The sequence below is a fragment of the Geotrypetes seraphini genome, chromosome 11, assembly GCF_902459505.1.
Source record: "Geotrypetes seraphini chromosome 11, aGeoSer1.1, whole genome shotgun sequence".
Classification (NCBI taxonomy): Eukaryota; Metazoa; Chordata; class Amphibia; order Gymnophiona; family Dermophiidae; genus Geotrypetes; species Geotrypetes seraphini.
In genome coordinates this window covers 37,236,790-37,255,589 of record NC_047094.1, presented here as the reverse complement: position 1 = coordinate 37,255,589, position 18,800 = coordinate 37,236,790, and the positions used below count along the sequence as shown (strand labels likewise).

At 43.9% G+C, this 18,800-nt stretch overlaps 1 protein-coding gene across 1 annotated transcript in view; it reads right to left on the bottom strand.

The window, feature by feature from the left end:
- The window catches only part of EMP2 (epithelial membrane protein 2), a 79,699-nt gene that overhangs the window by 4,502 nt on the left and 56,397 nt on the right, over positions 1 to 18,800 (bottom strand). Inside the window, exons 3-4 of the mRNA XM_033915140.1 lie at positions 9,756 to 9,855; positions 6,128 to 6,274 (exon numbers count right to left, since the gene is read on the bottom strand). Of these exons, the coding sequence (XP_033771031.1) occupies positions 6,128 to 6,274; positions 9,756 to 9,855 (247 nt within the window). The remainder of the gene's footprint in view (positions 1 to 6,127; positions 6,275 to 9,755; positions 9,856 to 18,800) is intronic.

Sequence of the window (18,800 nt, the reverse complement as noted above, 5' to 3'; positions counted from 1 at the left end):
CTGTTTTACAAAATTTATTTTCCTAATGGCCAACCATCCCTCCATCCCTCTTTTTGTTAGCTTGGAGGTCACCCATCAGTCAAGAATATGCTGCCTGCTTGTCCTGGGATAAAGCACAGTTACTTACCGTAACAGGTGTTATCCAGGGACAGCAGGCAGATATTCTTGCGTCCCTCCCACCTCCCCGGGTTGGCTTCTTAGCTGGCTTATACTAACTAGGGACCGCGCGCCTTCGGGCGGGAAGGCGCACGCGCGGTGCGGCCTAACTAGAACTTTCTAAGTTCTTAGAGTGCAATCACTCTAAAATTGTCCGTACCGGGGCTCCGTCGGTGCAGTCATCCATCAGTCAGTCAAGAATATCTGCCTCCTGTCCCTGGATAACACCTGTTATGGTAAGTAACTGTGCTTTATTGTTCTGTCAGAAGATACTGTGGAACAGAAATCCTGCATCATTGCTTTTTTTTTTAAAGAGCATATTGCATTTTTTTAGAATATCAAAATATGGGACCTCTTATTTACTCTTATTTAAGAACAGATTCACTATTTTTTTTTTTAATTAATTTACTTGCAGAAAGCAGTCTTTTCAGATTACTGCATGCTATAAAAGTACAGTGGTGCCTCACACAACGAACTTAATTGGTTCCAGGAGCAAGTTTGTTATGCGAAACGTTCGTTATGTGAAACGCGTTTTCCCATAAGAATACATGTAAAAAAAAATAATTCGTTCTGCAGCATAAAATATGCTAAGATGACATAAAAAAAGATAAATTTTTGGTTATTATTTTTATTTAGATACATCTAAAAACATAATTGTTTTTTAAAACAACACACATTTTTTAAATTTAAAGACAGACTAAGTAGAGTCTAATTTTACAGTGAGAGAGGGCAGAGTCTCAGCGGCAAAAACTGGGACTTAACTGTTCATTTTTTTTTTTTTTCTACCGTGTTTCCCCGATGATAAGGCAGGGCCATCAAATAAGACAGCCCCCCCTTTTTAGAAAAAAATGTAAAATAAGGCACCCCCCCCGCAAATAAGCCACCCACCGATACCTGCGCTTACCCGAATCGGGTGGTACGGTGGGTGACTCCGTGTGGTCCCTGGCACCCCCGACACGATCGGGGCAAGAGGGAGCTCAAGCCCTCTTGCCCCCCCGACTCCCCGACACGATCGGGGCAAGAGGGAGCCCAAGCCCTCTTGCCCCCCGACTCCCCGACACGATCGGGGCAAGAGGGAGCCCAAGCCCTCTTGCCCCCCCCCGACTCCCCGACACGATCGGGGCAAGAGGGAGCCCAAGCCCTCTTGCCCCCCGACTCCCCGACACGATCGGGGCAAGAGGGAGCCCAAGCCCTCTTGCCCCCCCCCCGACACGATCGGGGCAAGAGAGAGCCCAAGCCCTCTTGCCCCCCCGACTCCCCGACACGATCGGGGCAAGAGGGAGCCCAAGCCCTCTTGCCCCGCCGATTCCCCAACTCCCCGACAATATCGGGCCAGGAGGGAGCCCAAGTCCTCCTGGCCACGGCGACCCCCTAACCCCACCCTGCACTACATTACGGGCAGGAGGGATCCCAGGCCCTCCTGCCCTCGACGCAAACCCCCCCTCCCCCCAACGACCGCCCCCCCCCAAGAACCTCCGACCGCCCCCCCAGCCGACCCGCGACCCCCCTGGCCGACCCCCACGACACCCCCAACCCCCTTCCCCGTACCTTTCTGTAGTTGGCCGGACAGACGGGAGCCAAACCCGCCTGTCCGGCAGGCAGCCAACGACGGAATGAGGCCGGATTGGCCCATCCGTCCCAAAGCTCCGCCTACTGGTGGGGCCTAAGGCGCCTGGGCCAATCAGAATAGGCCCGGGAGCCTTAGGTCCCTCCTGGGGGCAGGGCCTGAGGCACATGGTCGGGTTGGGCCCATGTGCCTCAGGCCCCGCCCCCAGGAGGGACCTAAGGCTCCCGGGCCTATTCTGATTGGCCCAGGCGCCTTAGGCCCCACCAGTAGGCGGAGCTTTGGGACGGATGGGCCAATCCGGCCTCATTCCGTCGTTGGCTGCCTGCCGGACAGGCGGGTTTGGCTCCCGTCTGTCCGGCCAACTACAGAAAGGTACGGGGAAGGGGGTTGGGGTGTCGTGGGGGTCGGCCAGGGGGGTCGCGGGTCGGCTGGGGGGCGGTCGGAGGTTCTTGGGGGGGGGGCGGTCGTTGGGGGGAGGGGGGGTTTGCGTCGAGGGCAGGAGGGCCTGGGATCCCTCCTGCCCGTAATGTAGTGCAGGGTGGGGTTAGGGGGTCGCCGTGGCCAGGAGGACTTGGGCTCCCTCCTGGCCCGATCGTGTCGGGGAGTCGGGGGGGCAAGAGGGCTTGGGCTCCCTCTTGCCCCGATCGTGTCGGGGAGTCGGGGGGGCAAGGGGGCTTGGGCTCCCTCTTGCCCCGATCGTGTCGGGGAGTCGGGGGGGGCAAGAGGGCTTGAGCTCCCTCTTGCCCCGATCGTGTCGGGGAGTCGGGGGGGCAAGAGGGAACCAGGCGGAGAGAGGGCAGTTAAGCGCAGTGCCTGCGCGGAAGGATGCAGCTCGGGCGACTTCGTTGTGTGAAACGAAGTTCGTTGTACGGATCAAGACATAAAGTTCGTTGTGCGCAGCGTTCGCTGTGCGAGGCGTCCGTTATGCGAGGCACCACTGTATTTGTAAAGTCTACACAGCTACATTGCTTACCAACAGCAGCATGTTCTTCATTTCCTGCCAGCTCAACCAAGAATCACCCACTGGCTGAGAGGTCAAACTCTTTCCTTGGAGCTGAATCCATTCATTTGTCACTAAAGATCACTCTTGCAATTGGAAGGTGTATGAGCACAGGGACTGTCAGCTAGTATATACTGCAGCCTCTGGATTGGATGCTGAGGTTTCATCTTTAGTGAGCAACTATTAAAGTATAAGCGTTTAAGCCTGTTACATTAGGGTAGATGTGTCTGTCAGTCTCTTTCTTTCTCTATCTCTCTACTTTGCCACTTTCTACACTCAGGCCCAACAATTGTCCTTTTCTATTCCCTCCCTCCTTCCTTCTTCCTATGTCTTAAGTGCTCCCTTCCCATATCCCCCCTCACTGCCTTCCAGCCTTTATCCCAGGCCCCTCCCTCGAAGCTAGCCAGCCTACCTCCCGTCTGGCCTACTGCCACTTCAAACACCCCTGGTCCGCTGCTGCCGAAACTAAACCAAAATGAAAAGGGTTCACCGCACACAAACTGCTGAACGTGTCGAACACTGCCACAGAGCTACAGATCACAGAGGCAGAGATCATGAAGTTGTAAGTATGTGCTTAGGATTTTATTATGATAGATTCATGCCAGAGACGCGTCTGCAGCTGACAGATTGACTACAGGGAGGGGGACCTATAAGAATAGAGGGGCTCTCACAGGGCACTTCAGGCGTAATGCTTGTGTTTATTGTGATTATGCCATGGAATATGTGATCAAGTGATAGTATCCTTTTCTGGTAATCGATTTCAGTTGTGAGCCTACACTAATTGTAACACCCAATGGGTAGTAGTATATGGCATTAAATGCCCTTGTGGCAAGTGGTATGTGGTAGAAGGAAAATTAAACTCAGAATTGCTCAGCACTTGAGTAATCTAAGGCTTGATAAGGTTGATATGCCATTGGTTAGCCACTGGGTTGAGGCGGGTCATCATGTGAGTGATGTCGGGTTTGTAGTACTTATTCATGTGAATTTGAATAGAGGAGGGAATGTGACTGATATGTTATTACATAATGAACAGCGGCTGATCCATCAATGGAAAACTGTTGAACCAACAGGATTAAACAAGGTGAAGTGGCATGTGTTATGAGGCGGAAAGTGACAGATGGAGATAATTTAGATAAATGGAGGCGAATCTACACAAGGCAATGCAGGGGGGAAGGTGTAATCTGCCTTTAGTTTGGAGGAGGAGAGAGTTGCTACAGAGGTTTTGAACCGCATTGCTGCTGCTGTTATCCTCTATAATAAAACCCTAAGCGCACATGCACTTAGGGTTTTGTGATCCCTGCCACCGTGTTGTCTACCTCCGTGCTGAATTCCGAACACAAAGGTAAGGAGAACACGCCGGCAACTCCTCCCTCACTCACCAACCGCCGCCGCTGCTCCTCTTCAAAGCAATCTGCTGAGGATTGCCGGCCGGCTGTAGCGAACCTCGAAGGCCACTCTCCACCTCGGTAGCACGTTCCTTCTGATGCAATCCCGTGGTCAGAGGGAACATGCTACCGAACTGGAAAGTGGCCTGCAAGATTCACTATAGCCGGCCGGCGATCCTCAGCAGGCTGCTTTGAAGAGGAGCAGCAGTTTGTGCCAGTGGGCCAGAAGACACTAGGAAGCTGGGATGGAGAGAGGGTAAGAACGGGAGCAATACAGGCAGACAGGGGGAGGGGGCCATGGAGCAGGCATGGCACAACAGTTTGCAATACAGCAAGAGAACATGTGATAATTTAAAAAATGGGACAATGTGGTGTTGAAAGGAACTGAAACTGAAAAGGCTTTGCTCCAAGCCAGGTTTTCTGGGCCAATGGGGTATTCCGGTTGAGCTATTTTATAAAGAAAACAGTTGTGTAGTATGATTTGTTCACAGAGAGTGTGGTTTGGTAATATGTTATTTAAATAAGTGTGATATAAATATATTTATTATGTGGTAATAAAAAAACAAAACATAAGTGCAATATAAGGCTTCTTAAAGTTAGTAGATATTTATTGTTAAGTTGGCTGAAGCCATTTTTATGTGATTTAAAGCCCTGTTTGTACTAACTAAAATAAAACACAGCGACCTGCTGGAATCCAGAAAAGGTGCAGACCCCATCTGCTGCACTGGATTCTGAGTGGAAGAAGCAGGCGCAGCCTTTTTAACCAGGCCTGATGCATCATATTAATAAATTCGGGAGGGAAAAATTCACCAGTGGCAAAAGCCACTCTGCGTGCCTCAGTTTTAGAGTGCTTAGTAGATTTGTGAAACTTTACTCCGGAACTGCGCTTGCGTATCACGGAAGTGCCTTCCGTACCCTCTTTAGACACACCAGATGCTTCATTCGCATCTCCGGTTGAAGTGGCGGAATGTGGGGCCTCTCTAGAGGAGCTGAGCGTGAAATTTGCGCACGTTCGCCCCCCTCGTGAGCAGTGGCACACACGAAACACGGCTGCAAATCCAGCAACCATCCGCCGCAATTATGGCAAGAATCCATACCATCCTGTCCTGAGGCAGCCATCTGTGAAATTTGGAGCAAAAATGAAGCTCCTAAGGTCAAAAAATATACTTTAAAAGTTTTAAAGAAAATCCAAGATGGCCGCCACAGGTGCCAATTTTGCCCTAAAACAGCAATTTTACAGGTTGGGGGTAGGGCATGCAGGGAAACCATCCAAAAACCCCTTTTTAGGAACCCCCCCCCCAATCCAGCATGCACACAGACACTTACAGAAGCAGGAGCTGCATAGAACAGAATGGCAGGCAAGTCTGATACAGAGAATGCAAGGATTTCAGGTCTTCTGACTGCCACACCTTCCTTGCAATCTCAGTCGGTGATTACCAGGACCTCTCAGGGTAATTAGGGAAGACAAGCGGTCCTGATCCCAGCCGCGCCTCCACAGGACCGCACAGCCTGCACTCTAACCTCTTAGCTGACAAACGGGATCAATGGCTCCTGAACCTAGGGACCCAATCTGACTAGCAGGCTGGCCAGGGGGCTTACCACAGTTCTACCAACAGGTAACCCCCCAGACGCAGACTTTTTCATAAAGTATGATCTCCCACCTAAGGAATTCCCTGCCGGGTGAATCCGCAGCACCAGGACAAGACCAAAGCCAAGAATGAATCAGTTGATTAGAACTTTAGAAAATAAAAAAGCATGTGCAGAAAAGATAGTCCCTGCAGCTCAGACTATAGGAAATGAAACTGGATATCCAGGGGTAAGTGACAGGAGATGACCATAGAGGGAGGGGCTAGAAGTTTGTTTCAAGTTTCCTAGTTTCCAGACTGAAAAAGGTAAATTACCCTATCGTGCAGATTCCAGAGGTAATTGTACAAGAACTACCCATATTGAAGCATTTGGAAAATGACCTATCCTGTTAAACAGTTAATACCACTCCAACAGTGCTGCAGAGTTACTCACATGACAAAAGCTGGACAATGGCAGTGAAAACAAATCTCTCCCCCTGCTTCAGGCGAAATAGTTGAAGGACAAAGATGAAAAGCCCAATGCAACAAAGAATTGTAGCCAGGATCATGGTTGCTTGAACAGTCTGAATGGCCTGGTAGTCTGTGGAGACAAAAATAGCTCTGTTTCATATCTGTCATCATAGACCAACCAAACCAAAATTGTAGATAATTGCAGATAATCTGTTGTCAAATTTTCCAGTGGGACCAATTCAAACCTTTTGGACCAGCACCAATGAGACTTACACTTCTCATGGATTTTTGTGTCAAGGTAACAGCAAGGGTGACAGTGGCTTCCACATCATAAGAGAAGCCATATGTGGTCAGGCCAAAAGTCTACCAACTTTTATTCTATGTATAAAATAAAATCCTCTAACACAGCCCCTGTGTGGGCAAAACACAACTAGCGTCGGGCTTGCTTGGTTTATTTTACACTTCATAGAGAATAAAGGTTTTGAAGAAAATACTCCCGATCTGCTTCTTTGTACCACCATAGTGGATCTTATGGATTGCCCTGTTGTTGCAAAGGTCTACCATCCCAAAAGTCCAATTCACTCAAACACCCCACCCAGCCATTATCCATGAAGTCACACAGTTCTACCCACACCACCTCGGTGACACACATACACTTCCCACTACATGTCTAGACACGTTTCTACCTCCAACCTTCCCTCCAACTCATACCTACTCCCAAAATGCAAATTAAATAATCCTAAGTAAGGTTCCATATGGCTCCAGGAAAAAAAAGGACATTTAAATATCTGGGTTTTACTTCCATTGAAGGCAATGGAAGTAAAATCCATATGTCTCAATCCATCGTCCTTTTTCTGGAGCCATATGGTAACCCTACTAAGGGAGACTGGGACCTTGAGAGAATCATTAGTGGGGAAACTGCATAGTTTCCTATCCAGATGCCAGGTTACTTGGTAGTCTAGTACAGTGTTTCTCCACCTTTTCAAGCCAAATACCAACTGAGTACCCCCAGCCCAAGTTCTGCCCCATATCCACCCAACTCCACCCCCATAATAATAGTACTAATTGTAATGCCATTTCTTCTATTTATTTTTTATAAACAATCAATCTCGGCCAAGGTCTTGGGGAATGCTAATTAAACTTTCCATATATTAGATACATAAAAAGTACTTGTACTGATTAGTCACTATGGGCAAGTTCTCTCACACAAATCTCCTCCCCCTTCCAGTAGTCAGACATCCCCCTCCCTTCCTCCTTTCTGATTCCCCTCCCAGTCCAATATGTCTCCTTCTCTTATCCCCCGGATCATGTGCAGCATTTTTCACCACTGCCCCATGCCCATTCCTATCACCCCTCTCCAGCACCATTCCACATCTCTCCATCACTATGTCCAATATTCACCCACTTTGCATCCTCTTCAATCTGTTCCACTGTTCCCTCTCCACCATCATATCCAACTCAAGCAATCTGTGGAATTTCTTGTCAAATTATCCACCCATACTGCCCACCGCAAGGAGTGGTGTGTAGGGGGGGGCAGCAGATGGGCATAAATTGGCGGCCAGGCCGCATACCACCAACAGGCAGCCCACGTACCCCCCTACGATACATGTACCGTAGGTTGAGAAGCACTGGTCTAGTACAATATGGTAGGCTGTATTTCTATTTAAATAACTGCAATGATTAGTAATGCTGCATCCATATAAATCTATTTATGTATGCAAATTACATATACAAAAGTAATGCACATATTTTGCCTTCTAGTTATGTCATCCTTTGAGGGCAAGTGTCCTTTAGTTAGCCATCCTACCATAAAATAAGATTCAGAATAGAGATGACAGGGGGAGAAATTTGTCCCCACAGGAACTCGATTTCCCCATCCCGTCCCCACGAGTTTTGTTGCTGGGCCTGCCCCTGTCTCATTCCTGTAAGCTCTGCCTTAACTGCATAAGCCTTGAACACTTATGATTATAAAGTGTTTGAGGCTTGTGCAGATGAAGATGGAGTTTGCAGGAATGGGGCAAGGGCAGGGACAGGAAAAGAACTCGCTGGATCAGGATGGGAAAATGAGTTCCTGCGGGGATGGGGAAAAAAATTTGTCCCCTTGTCATTCTCTACTTGGGAGAACAGTATAGAAAACTGAATAAATAGTGTAAAAAGTTTCTCTCTGGTAACCAGTGATGTCATTCCACCAATGCCTAAGAGTCAACCTCATCAGTGATGTCACAATGACTTGATCGTTCTATATTTGGCTCACTTTTACCACATTATGATTTCTAGAGTGGTGCAGTGTTGAGAATGGCACGGAGACAAATTTATCTCCATCCCCGTGAGTTTTGTCATTGTCCTTGTCCTTGTCCCTGCCTTAACCACATAAGACTCAAACACTTATGATTTTAAAGTGTTTGAGGCTTGTGCAGATGAAGACGGAGTTTGCAGGAATGGGGCAGGGCCAGGAAAAGAACTCACGGGGACAGGAAAATGAGTTCCCGTGGGGATAGGGAAAAATTTGGGATCTTTTCCAGATAAGCCCTGCCACTAATGGAAAAAGTGGACGCGCCGAAAGTTAAGCCCCGCCACCTTTTGCCAGCGCACGCAACCTTAACCAGTGAAGTTCTCAGCACAACAACCCCACAACGCGGGGCACCCAAAAAAGATTATAAAAAAGAGGATATGAAACTTAACATTATAAAAAAATAGGATAAACTGTCGACCATTTTTTTAAGGGCTCCGACGGGGGGGGGGGGTGCGGGCCCCCCCCCCCCACACACACACACACACTTTACTTTCTACAGATCGCGCCTCTTTTTTATAATTTTTTTTTGGGTGGCGGGAGTTAACTTTTTGGCGGGGCTTATCTGGAAAAGATCCAAAATTTGTCCCTGTGTCATTCTCTAATTCAGAACTACAAGGTACTATAGATACTAGGTAAAAACAAAATATATCCTAAAATTCAAGGCCAGAAAAACAGAGGACATAATGGAATCAAAATACCCCAGCAATGAGAGCAGTCAAACCTGCAGTTTCAGTTATAGTTCAATTTTACCCACCCACCCACTGTGTTCTGTTGTTGCACTGGACTTGCATTATGAGCAAAGCGCCAAGTAAATGATGTCCATAGAAAAAGATCCATTTTCTTGGGCAAGTAAACACCATATCCATATGCAGTGGCATAGCGAGGATGCGTGACGCCTGGTGCAGTAGTGCTCCTCCCTCCCCCCACCCCGTTGTCCCTTTCCCTCACACCTTTCATTTTCCCTGTGCGAGCAGCATTACGTACTTGCTGCCTGCGTCATGTTGGCTATCCCTCCGATGTCACTTCCTAGGCATAGGACCTGGAAGTGACCTTAGAGAGAGGCGACACTGACGTGGGCAGCAAGCTCACGCAAGGAAAATTAGAGGTACGAGGGAAGGGAAAAGAAGGGGCGGAGAGAAGAATGGGTGCCTGCACCCTTTACAAAGACCGCACCTGAGGCAGACCTGGGACATATGCCACTGTCCATATGTTTCGACTTGCACATACATACAAAAGTGTGTGAGGTTGGCTCCGTGGCCCACTGAAAGCACAAACTCAAGTCAGTGTCTGCAACCATTTAGTAGTTATTGATACTCACAGTCATTATTATTGCTGATATCAGTACAATTAGCAACACTTCCTACGTAGTTACATGTTTTCCAAATATCAGTGGAAAATGTGTTTCCTGTCCACCATGCCTGTACAAAGAAAAAAAAAATTGAAGTACTAAAACAACATAGCAGAACACAAAACAGTATTTGACACTTTTGTACTGTCAAAGAACTATGATGTACCAACTAGGGGGCTTTTAGTGGAATAATACTTATCCTAAAGAAAGATGTAATTAACAATGGCCTCAGGCATATCAACTATAGGTCAACAATATGTAAATGAAGGGCAACATGCAGCTGCATAACATTGGGTTGTTCTTATTTCCTCAAACATGGTCAGGAAAGCCTTAGAAGTGACCAAAGATATCTCCAGGACTCTCGTCGTCAGTGTCACCAATTCATGTAGAGTGGATGTTATGCTTTTCCTCAGTCACCATTGCTAATAAAGGAAATTGCTGTCTCAAAATGCCCCCTGCTCCACCTGCAGAGACACTGTTGTGACCAGGCTGTAAGATTGGTCAGTTTTATAGGTCCTCTTTGGAACACTATCTTTCCACCTGCACCTTGCGAGATCCTTCAATAAGTTGAAGACCAGTTTGAAAACTTTTTTTTGTTCCAAAATGCTTTCAGCTAAGGTCATGAAGCTGGCACCTCTGTAGCCCTACTGTGGGTGGTCTTCAGGGTGCAACCCTCAAATCAGATCTATAGAATGATCACCATTTACCCTGTTCTATCAATTATGTATTTCCACTCCTTGAAATTGTATTCCTATTAGCCAGCTTCCTCGCAGATTATCTCTTTCCTTGAAGAGATGGAGAATTGAGCTACTAAAGCAGCAGAAAGTTTGGTCCATTAATGAATCTTACTGAAAAAAATCATTATCGCTAAAAGTTACATGTCAAAGTGTTCCCTGAATTCTGTGTACGTAAAAATAAGATGCAAAAAAAATGTTGGGTACTTATTCAATTTAAATACAACTTGTGCATGATTTTCTCTCTCTTATTTTCTGTAAGATTGAATTTTTTTTTTCACACTTAAGCCCTTTGTATGCATAGCTTGAATCAATTTTTACCATTTTAAGTATTTTTATTCTATTAAAAATAAAATAATTTTATTGCAATATTAGGGCCCCATTTATGAAGCCGCGTTAGGCTTTTTTTTTTTTTTTTTAAATCACCGGCTGTGGTAGTATTAGTTCCAACACTCATAGGAATTCTATGAGCATCAGAGCTCTTACCACCGCTGTCAGTGATAAAAATGCCTAATGTGGCTTTATAAAAGAGGGGGGGGAGGGTAAGATTTTGAAAACTGCCACTTTTAAATAAAATAATTAGGGGGCCCTTTTATTATGTTGGGCTAAAACGTAGCCAGCGCTATCCCCAGCACGGGGCTTTCCCACACATTGAGGCCACTTTTAGGGCTCCTTTTACTAAGCTGCGATAGCTGTTTTGCACGCACGCTCGACCTTAACACCAACATTGAGCTTGGCGTTAGTTCTAGCCGCGTAGCGCGGGTTTAGTGCGTGCTGAAATCCTGCGTGCGCTAAAACCGCTATCGCAGCTTAGTAAAAGGAGCCCTTAGTATGCTGGTAAAATGCCTACATTTTCAATTTCTCCTATTAATGGCCAGCACTAATTTCCCCATTAGAGTTTGATATCTCTTTTATAGGTGGTAAGGGTTCATGTTCTAATTGGTTATAATGCAGCAATATAGCTGTGCTGATGAGCACAGAACACACCTACTCTCCACCCCCAAATGTCCCCAGTGTTAAAAATAGCATGGTAAGGACATGCCAATCCTGAAACTACCATGGCGTGCCTAAGTGTGCCCCACAGTAATGGGTTTTAACCTGCTATAAGCACCTGTTAGTGTTAAGCAAATCTTTGTGAAAGGACCCTTATATGTGTGGATAGTTAATTATGCAATATTGATAATGTCTCCAGAAAAAAAAATCCCCACTCAGAGAGAATATGTATTTCTATTTAATTACTGAAGAAATAAAAGGTCTGTAACCTGTCGATAAAATCATCTGTAGTACCTGAAGATTGGAGGGTGGCCAGTGTTACACCAATTTTTAAAAAGGGTTCCAGGGGAAATTTGGGAAATTAGAGACCGGTAAGCCTGACTTAAGTGTCGGGCAAAATAGTGGAAACAATTATAAAAATTAAAATTGTGGAACATGTAGACAAACATGATTTAATAGGACAGAGTCAGCATGGGTTCAGCCAAGGTAAGTCCTGCCTCACCAATTTGCTTGACTTCTTTAATGGTGTGAATAAACATGTGGATAAAGGTGAACAGGTTGATGTAAAGTATCTAGATTTTCAGAAAGCTTTTGACAAAGTTCCTCATGAGAGGCTCCTGAGAAAAATAGAGTCATGGGAGAGGAGGCAATGTTCATTTGTGGATTAGGAATTGGTTATCGAACAGAAAACTGGAGGTAGGTGGAGTGCCACCGGGATCTGTACTAGGACTGGTGCTCTTTAACTTATGTAGAAATGATCTGGAAATTGGAATGACGAGCAAGTTGATAAAATTTGCAGATTACACTAAACTGTTCAAAGTTGTTTAAACACATGTAGACTGGGAAAAATTGTAGGCAGAGCTTAGGAAATTGGAAGACTGGGCATCCAAATAGCAGATGAAATTTAATGTGGGCAAATGCAAAGTGAGATCCAAGGCAAGCCAAAGAAAATGGATTGGTCATCGTGAGGATGGGATCCTGAGCTAGATGGACCATTTTTCAGACCCAGTAAGGATATTCTTATGTTCTTATAATCTGGTAACAGTTCAAGTACAGCTTACTTTTCCAACTAATATAAAAGTCAATCTAAATTAGAGTTCAGCAACATTTTTGGACAAAATGCCACATGCCTCCATCATCATCTTTCAGATGTTAGAATGCTGGATTGATATTATGAAAGTTGGAAAGTCAGTGAAAAGTGTGAACAAGAGAGTTGACTGCAGGGGGCAGAATACAGGGCACCAGTGCTCCATGAGCAGACACATCGTCACAAGATTTGGTGGGAGGATGGGACTTGTGTACTGCTTTTACTGTGTGGTTTATATATTTTTTTTTAAACAGGTACTTATTTTGTACCTAGGGCAATGAAGTATTAGGTGATTTGCTCAGAGTTACAAGGAGCTGCAGTGGGAATTGAACTCACAACCACAGGGTGGTGAGGCAATTGCTCTAAGCCAGGGGTGTCCAATGTCGGTCCTCGAGGGCCGCAGTCCAGTCGGATTTTCAGGATTTCCCCAATGAATATACATGAGGTCTATTTGCATGCACTGCTTTCATTGTATGCTAATAGATCTCATGCATATTCATTGGGGAAATCCTGAAAACCCAACTGGACTGCGGCCCTCGAGGACCGACATTGGACACCCCTGCTCTAACCATTAGCCCACTGCCCCACCAGAAGCTCTCCCTTATTTAGCCAACTGAAAGTAAACCCTTTCCCCTAGATGTGCCAGGGAAACCAGCTAATCTAAGGGTGGTCTTGGAAAGAAAGTGAATGAGTTAGGGTCTCCGGTCTTGCACCACTTGTTTCTACCTCTCCCAGTCCCAACTCTAATTCTGTCAGGTTGGAGATGTCCTCGTATAGCAGGACTTTCCAGATAACCCTAAAGAATATGCAAAAAGTTGGAAAAGGAAGATGAAAATCTTTTGTATCTAATATATACCGTAAGTATTTTTCTATATGTCAATGTATATAGTACCTGTGGTGTACTGGGTATTGCCGACTCCTGACTTAAGTCCTTTCCCACAATCTCTGATCTAGTGAAACTAGTTTGCCTAATTCAATAATAATTTATCATGATCAATTATATCACAACTTGGTGAATGCCAATTGAATGCTCAATGACCTCAAAACAGGCCAATTTATATAACTGACATCAGGCCTAAAAAGTGAGCTTCAGCACCAAAAAGGCCACAATCTATTCTAAAGCAAAACTGCCCATCAAGGGATGCAACTAGACTTTAACACAACAATGAAAAAGAAAATCCACATATGTCAAATATAAAATGACCTTCCAGATAGTAATTAATAAGAAGTGACCATTTTGAGGCTATTTTAACAGACACAGAGGGATGGATCTATGTGCCTTTTAAAATATTAGCAGGAAAACTGCTGAAATCACAGTTATGATGTGGTCGTACTTCTAAACCAGTTTGGGAGTAGGTGTATGTGCATAGGTGCATATCTGTAACTTATGCTGAAACTCTACCCAAACCCTTCCACAAACATCCTTCCATTTGATACTCATACAAGTACATGGTTATCAGCATCATATAATCTGTATTAGTCTTTTTTTTTCTTTTTTTTTTTAATAAATCTTTATTAAATTTTCAAAACTAATACGAAGTGCCAGGAATTATACAAACATTAATAAACAAATAAGCACTTAAATTTAATCAATAATAATGCAAAGGAAAAATATCCTTCCCCTCCCATCCAACACATTCAATCAAGAATAAACCAAAAAGATATCTCTCCCGCCCCTGTCCTGGATGTGTATAAAAAGAAAGAAAGAAAAATTAACAATATAAACTACATTGTTGAAGTAACAAAGGATGTCAAGGGCCCCAAATCAATTTAAATAGCTTGCTATGCCCCAACATATCAGCATTTATCTTTTCGTATCTGTATCCTAAACATAAACTGGCCTACCAAAAAGAAAAATTAAGGCGGTCGCAATTTTTCCAATTGTGAGTCACCATTTGCATGGCTATCCCCGCCATAATTAGGAAAAGCCTGCATTTTGTAGTGGTCCATAGGGGGCTTAATATGCAGCAATGTTCCACATACGTCAAAGGGATTGTTGATTCCAGTACGAGTACTGACTTCCAGAAGTTGAGTATCGAAGGACAATAGAACAACAGATGATCCAACAGATGTCCCTAGATCCAGATGACAGTGCCAGCATCTATTAGATTTAGAACTGTCTAACTTATGTAACCTAACAGGGGTCCAAAGATCTGTATTAGTAATCTTAACCCTTTCAGGACCAAGGGACATATTTGTCCCATAACTTTAAAATCCTATAAATTTTGATTGGGATAGTCTACAGTTCTAAATTTGATATGTACGGATTCCATATGATACTGCCTTTATGTAAACAAACTGGTTCCGACATTCATTCATTAGCGTCGTTGCCAGATTGACGAGAAGATTCACTTGCCACACTGTCCATAAGCCAGAAGTTTGATTTTAAAAAAAAAAAATAATGATATTTCACAAAAAAAAATCAATTTTTTGGCATCTGCAAGCCCTTTTTACCATAAAAATGTCGTCAAAACCACAAAAATTGGCCTACGATCCTTATGGTCCTGAAAGGGTTAAAGAGTGTAGTTTCATTTTGGATTGGAAGCAAGATTCTGCTGAATTATTGACCAATTTCTAATTTCCTGCTTATCCAAAATTTTTTGAGAAGATTCTTGTAACCTGACAACTCTTGTGTAATCCGCCTTGAACCGCAAGGTAATGGCGGAATAGAAATCACTAAAATGTAATGCAAGATTGTTGCCACGCAACTATTTTCCTATCTTGATCAAACTAACAGGTTGTACCCTTGACAAACAAGTTTTCTATCTCCAAAAGAGCACAGAGTACTCTCCTTGCTTTGGTTGACTATATTAGGATAGGTGTTGATAAGGGCAGAGAAGTTATGCTGTTCTCGATCTCCCCGATCTTACAGATGCGTTTGACCTTGCTCTTTAATTGTGGCAAATTGTAACCTGTCAACTAGAGAATGACATGGGTACAAATTTGTCCCCATCCCCACAGGAACTTAATGTCCCCGTCCCTGTCCCATTCCTGTAAGCTCTGGCTTAACCGCACAAGCCTCAGACACTTATGATTTTAAACTGTTTGAGGCTTGTGCAGATGAGGATGGCGCTTGCAGGATTGGGGCAGAGACAGGAAAATAACTCACGGGGACGGAAAAATGAGATCCTGCAGGGATGGGGAAAATTTGTCCCCGTGTCATTCTCTATTGTAAACTATATACTAGGGGGCTCATAATCGAAATGGAAATATGTCTAAAAACCGGCCTAAATCAGGACTTAGACAATCAGTTGGCCCATCTGCAGCAGCCACTATCTCCTCCTCGACCTAGGACAGGGGTAGGCAATTCCGGTCCTCGAGAGCCGGAGCCAGGTCAGGTTTTCAGGATATCTACAATAAATATGCACGAGATAGATTTGCATCTCAAGGAGGCAGTGCATGCAAATCCATCTCATACATATTCATGGTGGAGATCCTGAAAACCTGACCTGGCTCCGGCTCTCGAGAACCGGAATTGCCTACCCCTGCCCTAGGGGATCCCACGTTTTCTTGAATTCAGACAGAGTCTTTGTCTCTACAACCTCTACCAGGAGCCTATTCCACACATCTACCACCCTTTCTGTAAAATATTATTTCCTTAGATTACTCCTGAACCTATCACCTCAACTTCATCTTATATGATCTCATTCCAGAGCTTCCTTTCAAATGAAAGAGACTCACCTCATGCGCATTTATGCCATGTACAAAAGGTATTTGAATGTCTTCTTCAGCCTTTCCTCCAAAGTATACATATTGAGATCTTTAAGTCTGTCCCCATACGCCTTATGATGAAGACCACACACCATTTTAGTAGCCTTCCTTTGGACCAACTCCATGGTGTTTATTTCTTTTTGAAGGTTCGGCCTCCAGAATTGTACACAATATTCTAAATGAGGTCTCACCAGAGTTTTATACAGGGACATCAATAACTCCTTTTTTTCCTACTGGCCATCCTTCTAGCTTTTGCCATTGCCTTTTCAACCTTTTGGCCACCTTAAGATCATCACATACTATCACACCCAAGTTCCACATCTTTGCACTCTCTACTTCAGCTCACATAGTCTCAAATACAGAGACTACAGTTAATCCAAAACTGTTGGGAAAACTTATTCATAGTGTAAAAAGGTTTGGAAACAATGGCTGCCCATTTCTAATTGTATCTCTTTTAAAAGTTATGATCATCGACCATCAAGTTTTCTATTCTGGCCAGTCCCTGTTCCTTTTCAGCCATCTTATCCCTTCCCTTCTTCCATGGCTCCTTGCTCTTCCAATCGGAGCTTTATGGTAATCTCTTCACATCAACCAATGTGTTTAGATGTTAGTAGGAATTTTTTTTCTTTAGTGTAATGGCCCCCATGCTCTGGAACAATCTATCCTTGAATATACGTCTTGAGCAATACTTCCAGAAATTCAAAACATCACTCAAAACATACAACTTTAGTCAGACTTAATTTCCTTTTACTGCAGGGGTGAAATATCTACTACCACAGAAGACTTCCAGCAATGCTACCTAATGTGTCTTAGATATTAATTTTTAGCTAAGATAAATTTTGAATTTGATTTTCTAACATAGGCCTATCATGGTTGTCCTCATTTGGCATTTATATCCCTTTGTTATATTTTAGTTCCACATTGTACACCACTTGGATATTAACAGTATATCAAATAAAGAAGATACTTCATGCAAGTACTTATATGCAGGGCATAATTTTATAAGGGACATTTAACATGTTCACGTTGTCATATGCATGCAGAAAATCCTTTATAAAAATAATATTTAACAGCTGAACTGTTGATTAATGCATCAGTAAATAGCTTTTGTACAGCTTTTTCATTCTTTTAAGATTATTATTATTACTTTTAGCACCATGAACTTCATACAGGATACAAACTATGAATTATTTTAACTGGCCACAGGGGAGCAGTATTGCCACACAAATAAGCTCTTGTCAGTCAGCCATACATGTTGTGGCTTGTTTATTTATGACAGCCAAAGTGTACATTTCTTGTAAGAGCTCCTTTATACACCACCACACCACTATCCTCTGACCCTGTGCCAATGATTATCTGCAAAAGGCATGACATAGTGGTGGAGCTGCTGCTGCTGCCTCAGCACCCTAAGGTTGTGTGACTGAATCTCAACACTGCTCCTTATGACCCTGAGATACAAAATAAGTACCTGTGTATATATAAACCGCTTTAAATATGTAACCACAGAAAGGTGGTATACAAGTCCCATTCCCTCCTCCACCCTCTTAAATTCTGCCAAGACAATCATTTATATTTAACAAGGTTTGACTGTGCACTGTTCATTTTAACCAGCTTTATATCTAAACTAAAGATACTGTAGGATTTAAAAACAAACCCTCTGCCTACATTTCTTTTAAATTTTGAATACTCTTGGCAATTTTATTTATTTACTAGTATTTTAGCCCGTTACATTAACGGGTGCTAGAATATATGTCTGTCTGTCTTTCCTTATTTCTGTCTCTCTCCCTCCCACTGTCTCTAAGCAGAATCCTAAAAAAAGATGAAAGATGGTTCAAACAAACTAAAAAAAAATGTTAGGGGGATTATTTTTTTGGGGGGGAGTTAAGTAAAAGATAGCAACTGCTGGGATATTTTTATTTTGCATGAAAGTGTATAGCCTTGCAGCTCTGTATTTAACAATTCTTACATCAAAAAGGTGAAAGAGGTGAAGAATATCTTGACATGGAATGTGATGTACAGTCCTTGTACAGCTTTCCCTTGGATGAATTCGACAAATTACATTTCCAGTGTTTTTGAGGTTGCAGTGGAGGAGTGGCCTCATGGTTAGAACACCCTGAGGTTGCGAGCTTGATGCCCACCACAGCTCCTTGTGACTCTGGGCAAGTCACTTAACACATCATTGCTCCAGGTACAAAATAAGTACCTGTCTAAAACATGTAAACCGCTTTGATGATGACCACACAGAAAAAGCAGTATATCCCATCCCCTTTACCATATTGCAAACTGGTCTGAAGAAAAAATAATTAAATCAGCTGTAGCTTACAAGACTCTACCATGTTGCACAGTGCAATAAGCAGTGACTCTATCTGTCAGTCCATGACAAGCAAAAATCCCTTTTTATTTTTAAATTCCTTATAAATACAAATCAGCTCTGCTTGAATGTGGTCACCACAGTCTGGCTTCAGAGAACCAACCCAAAACAGAGTAACA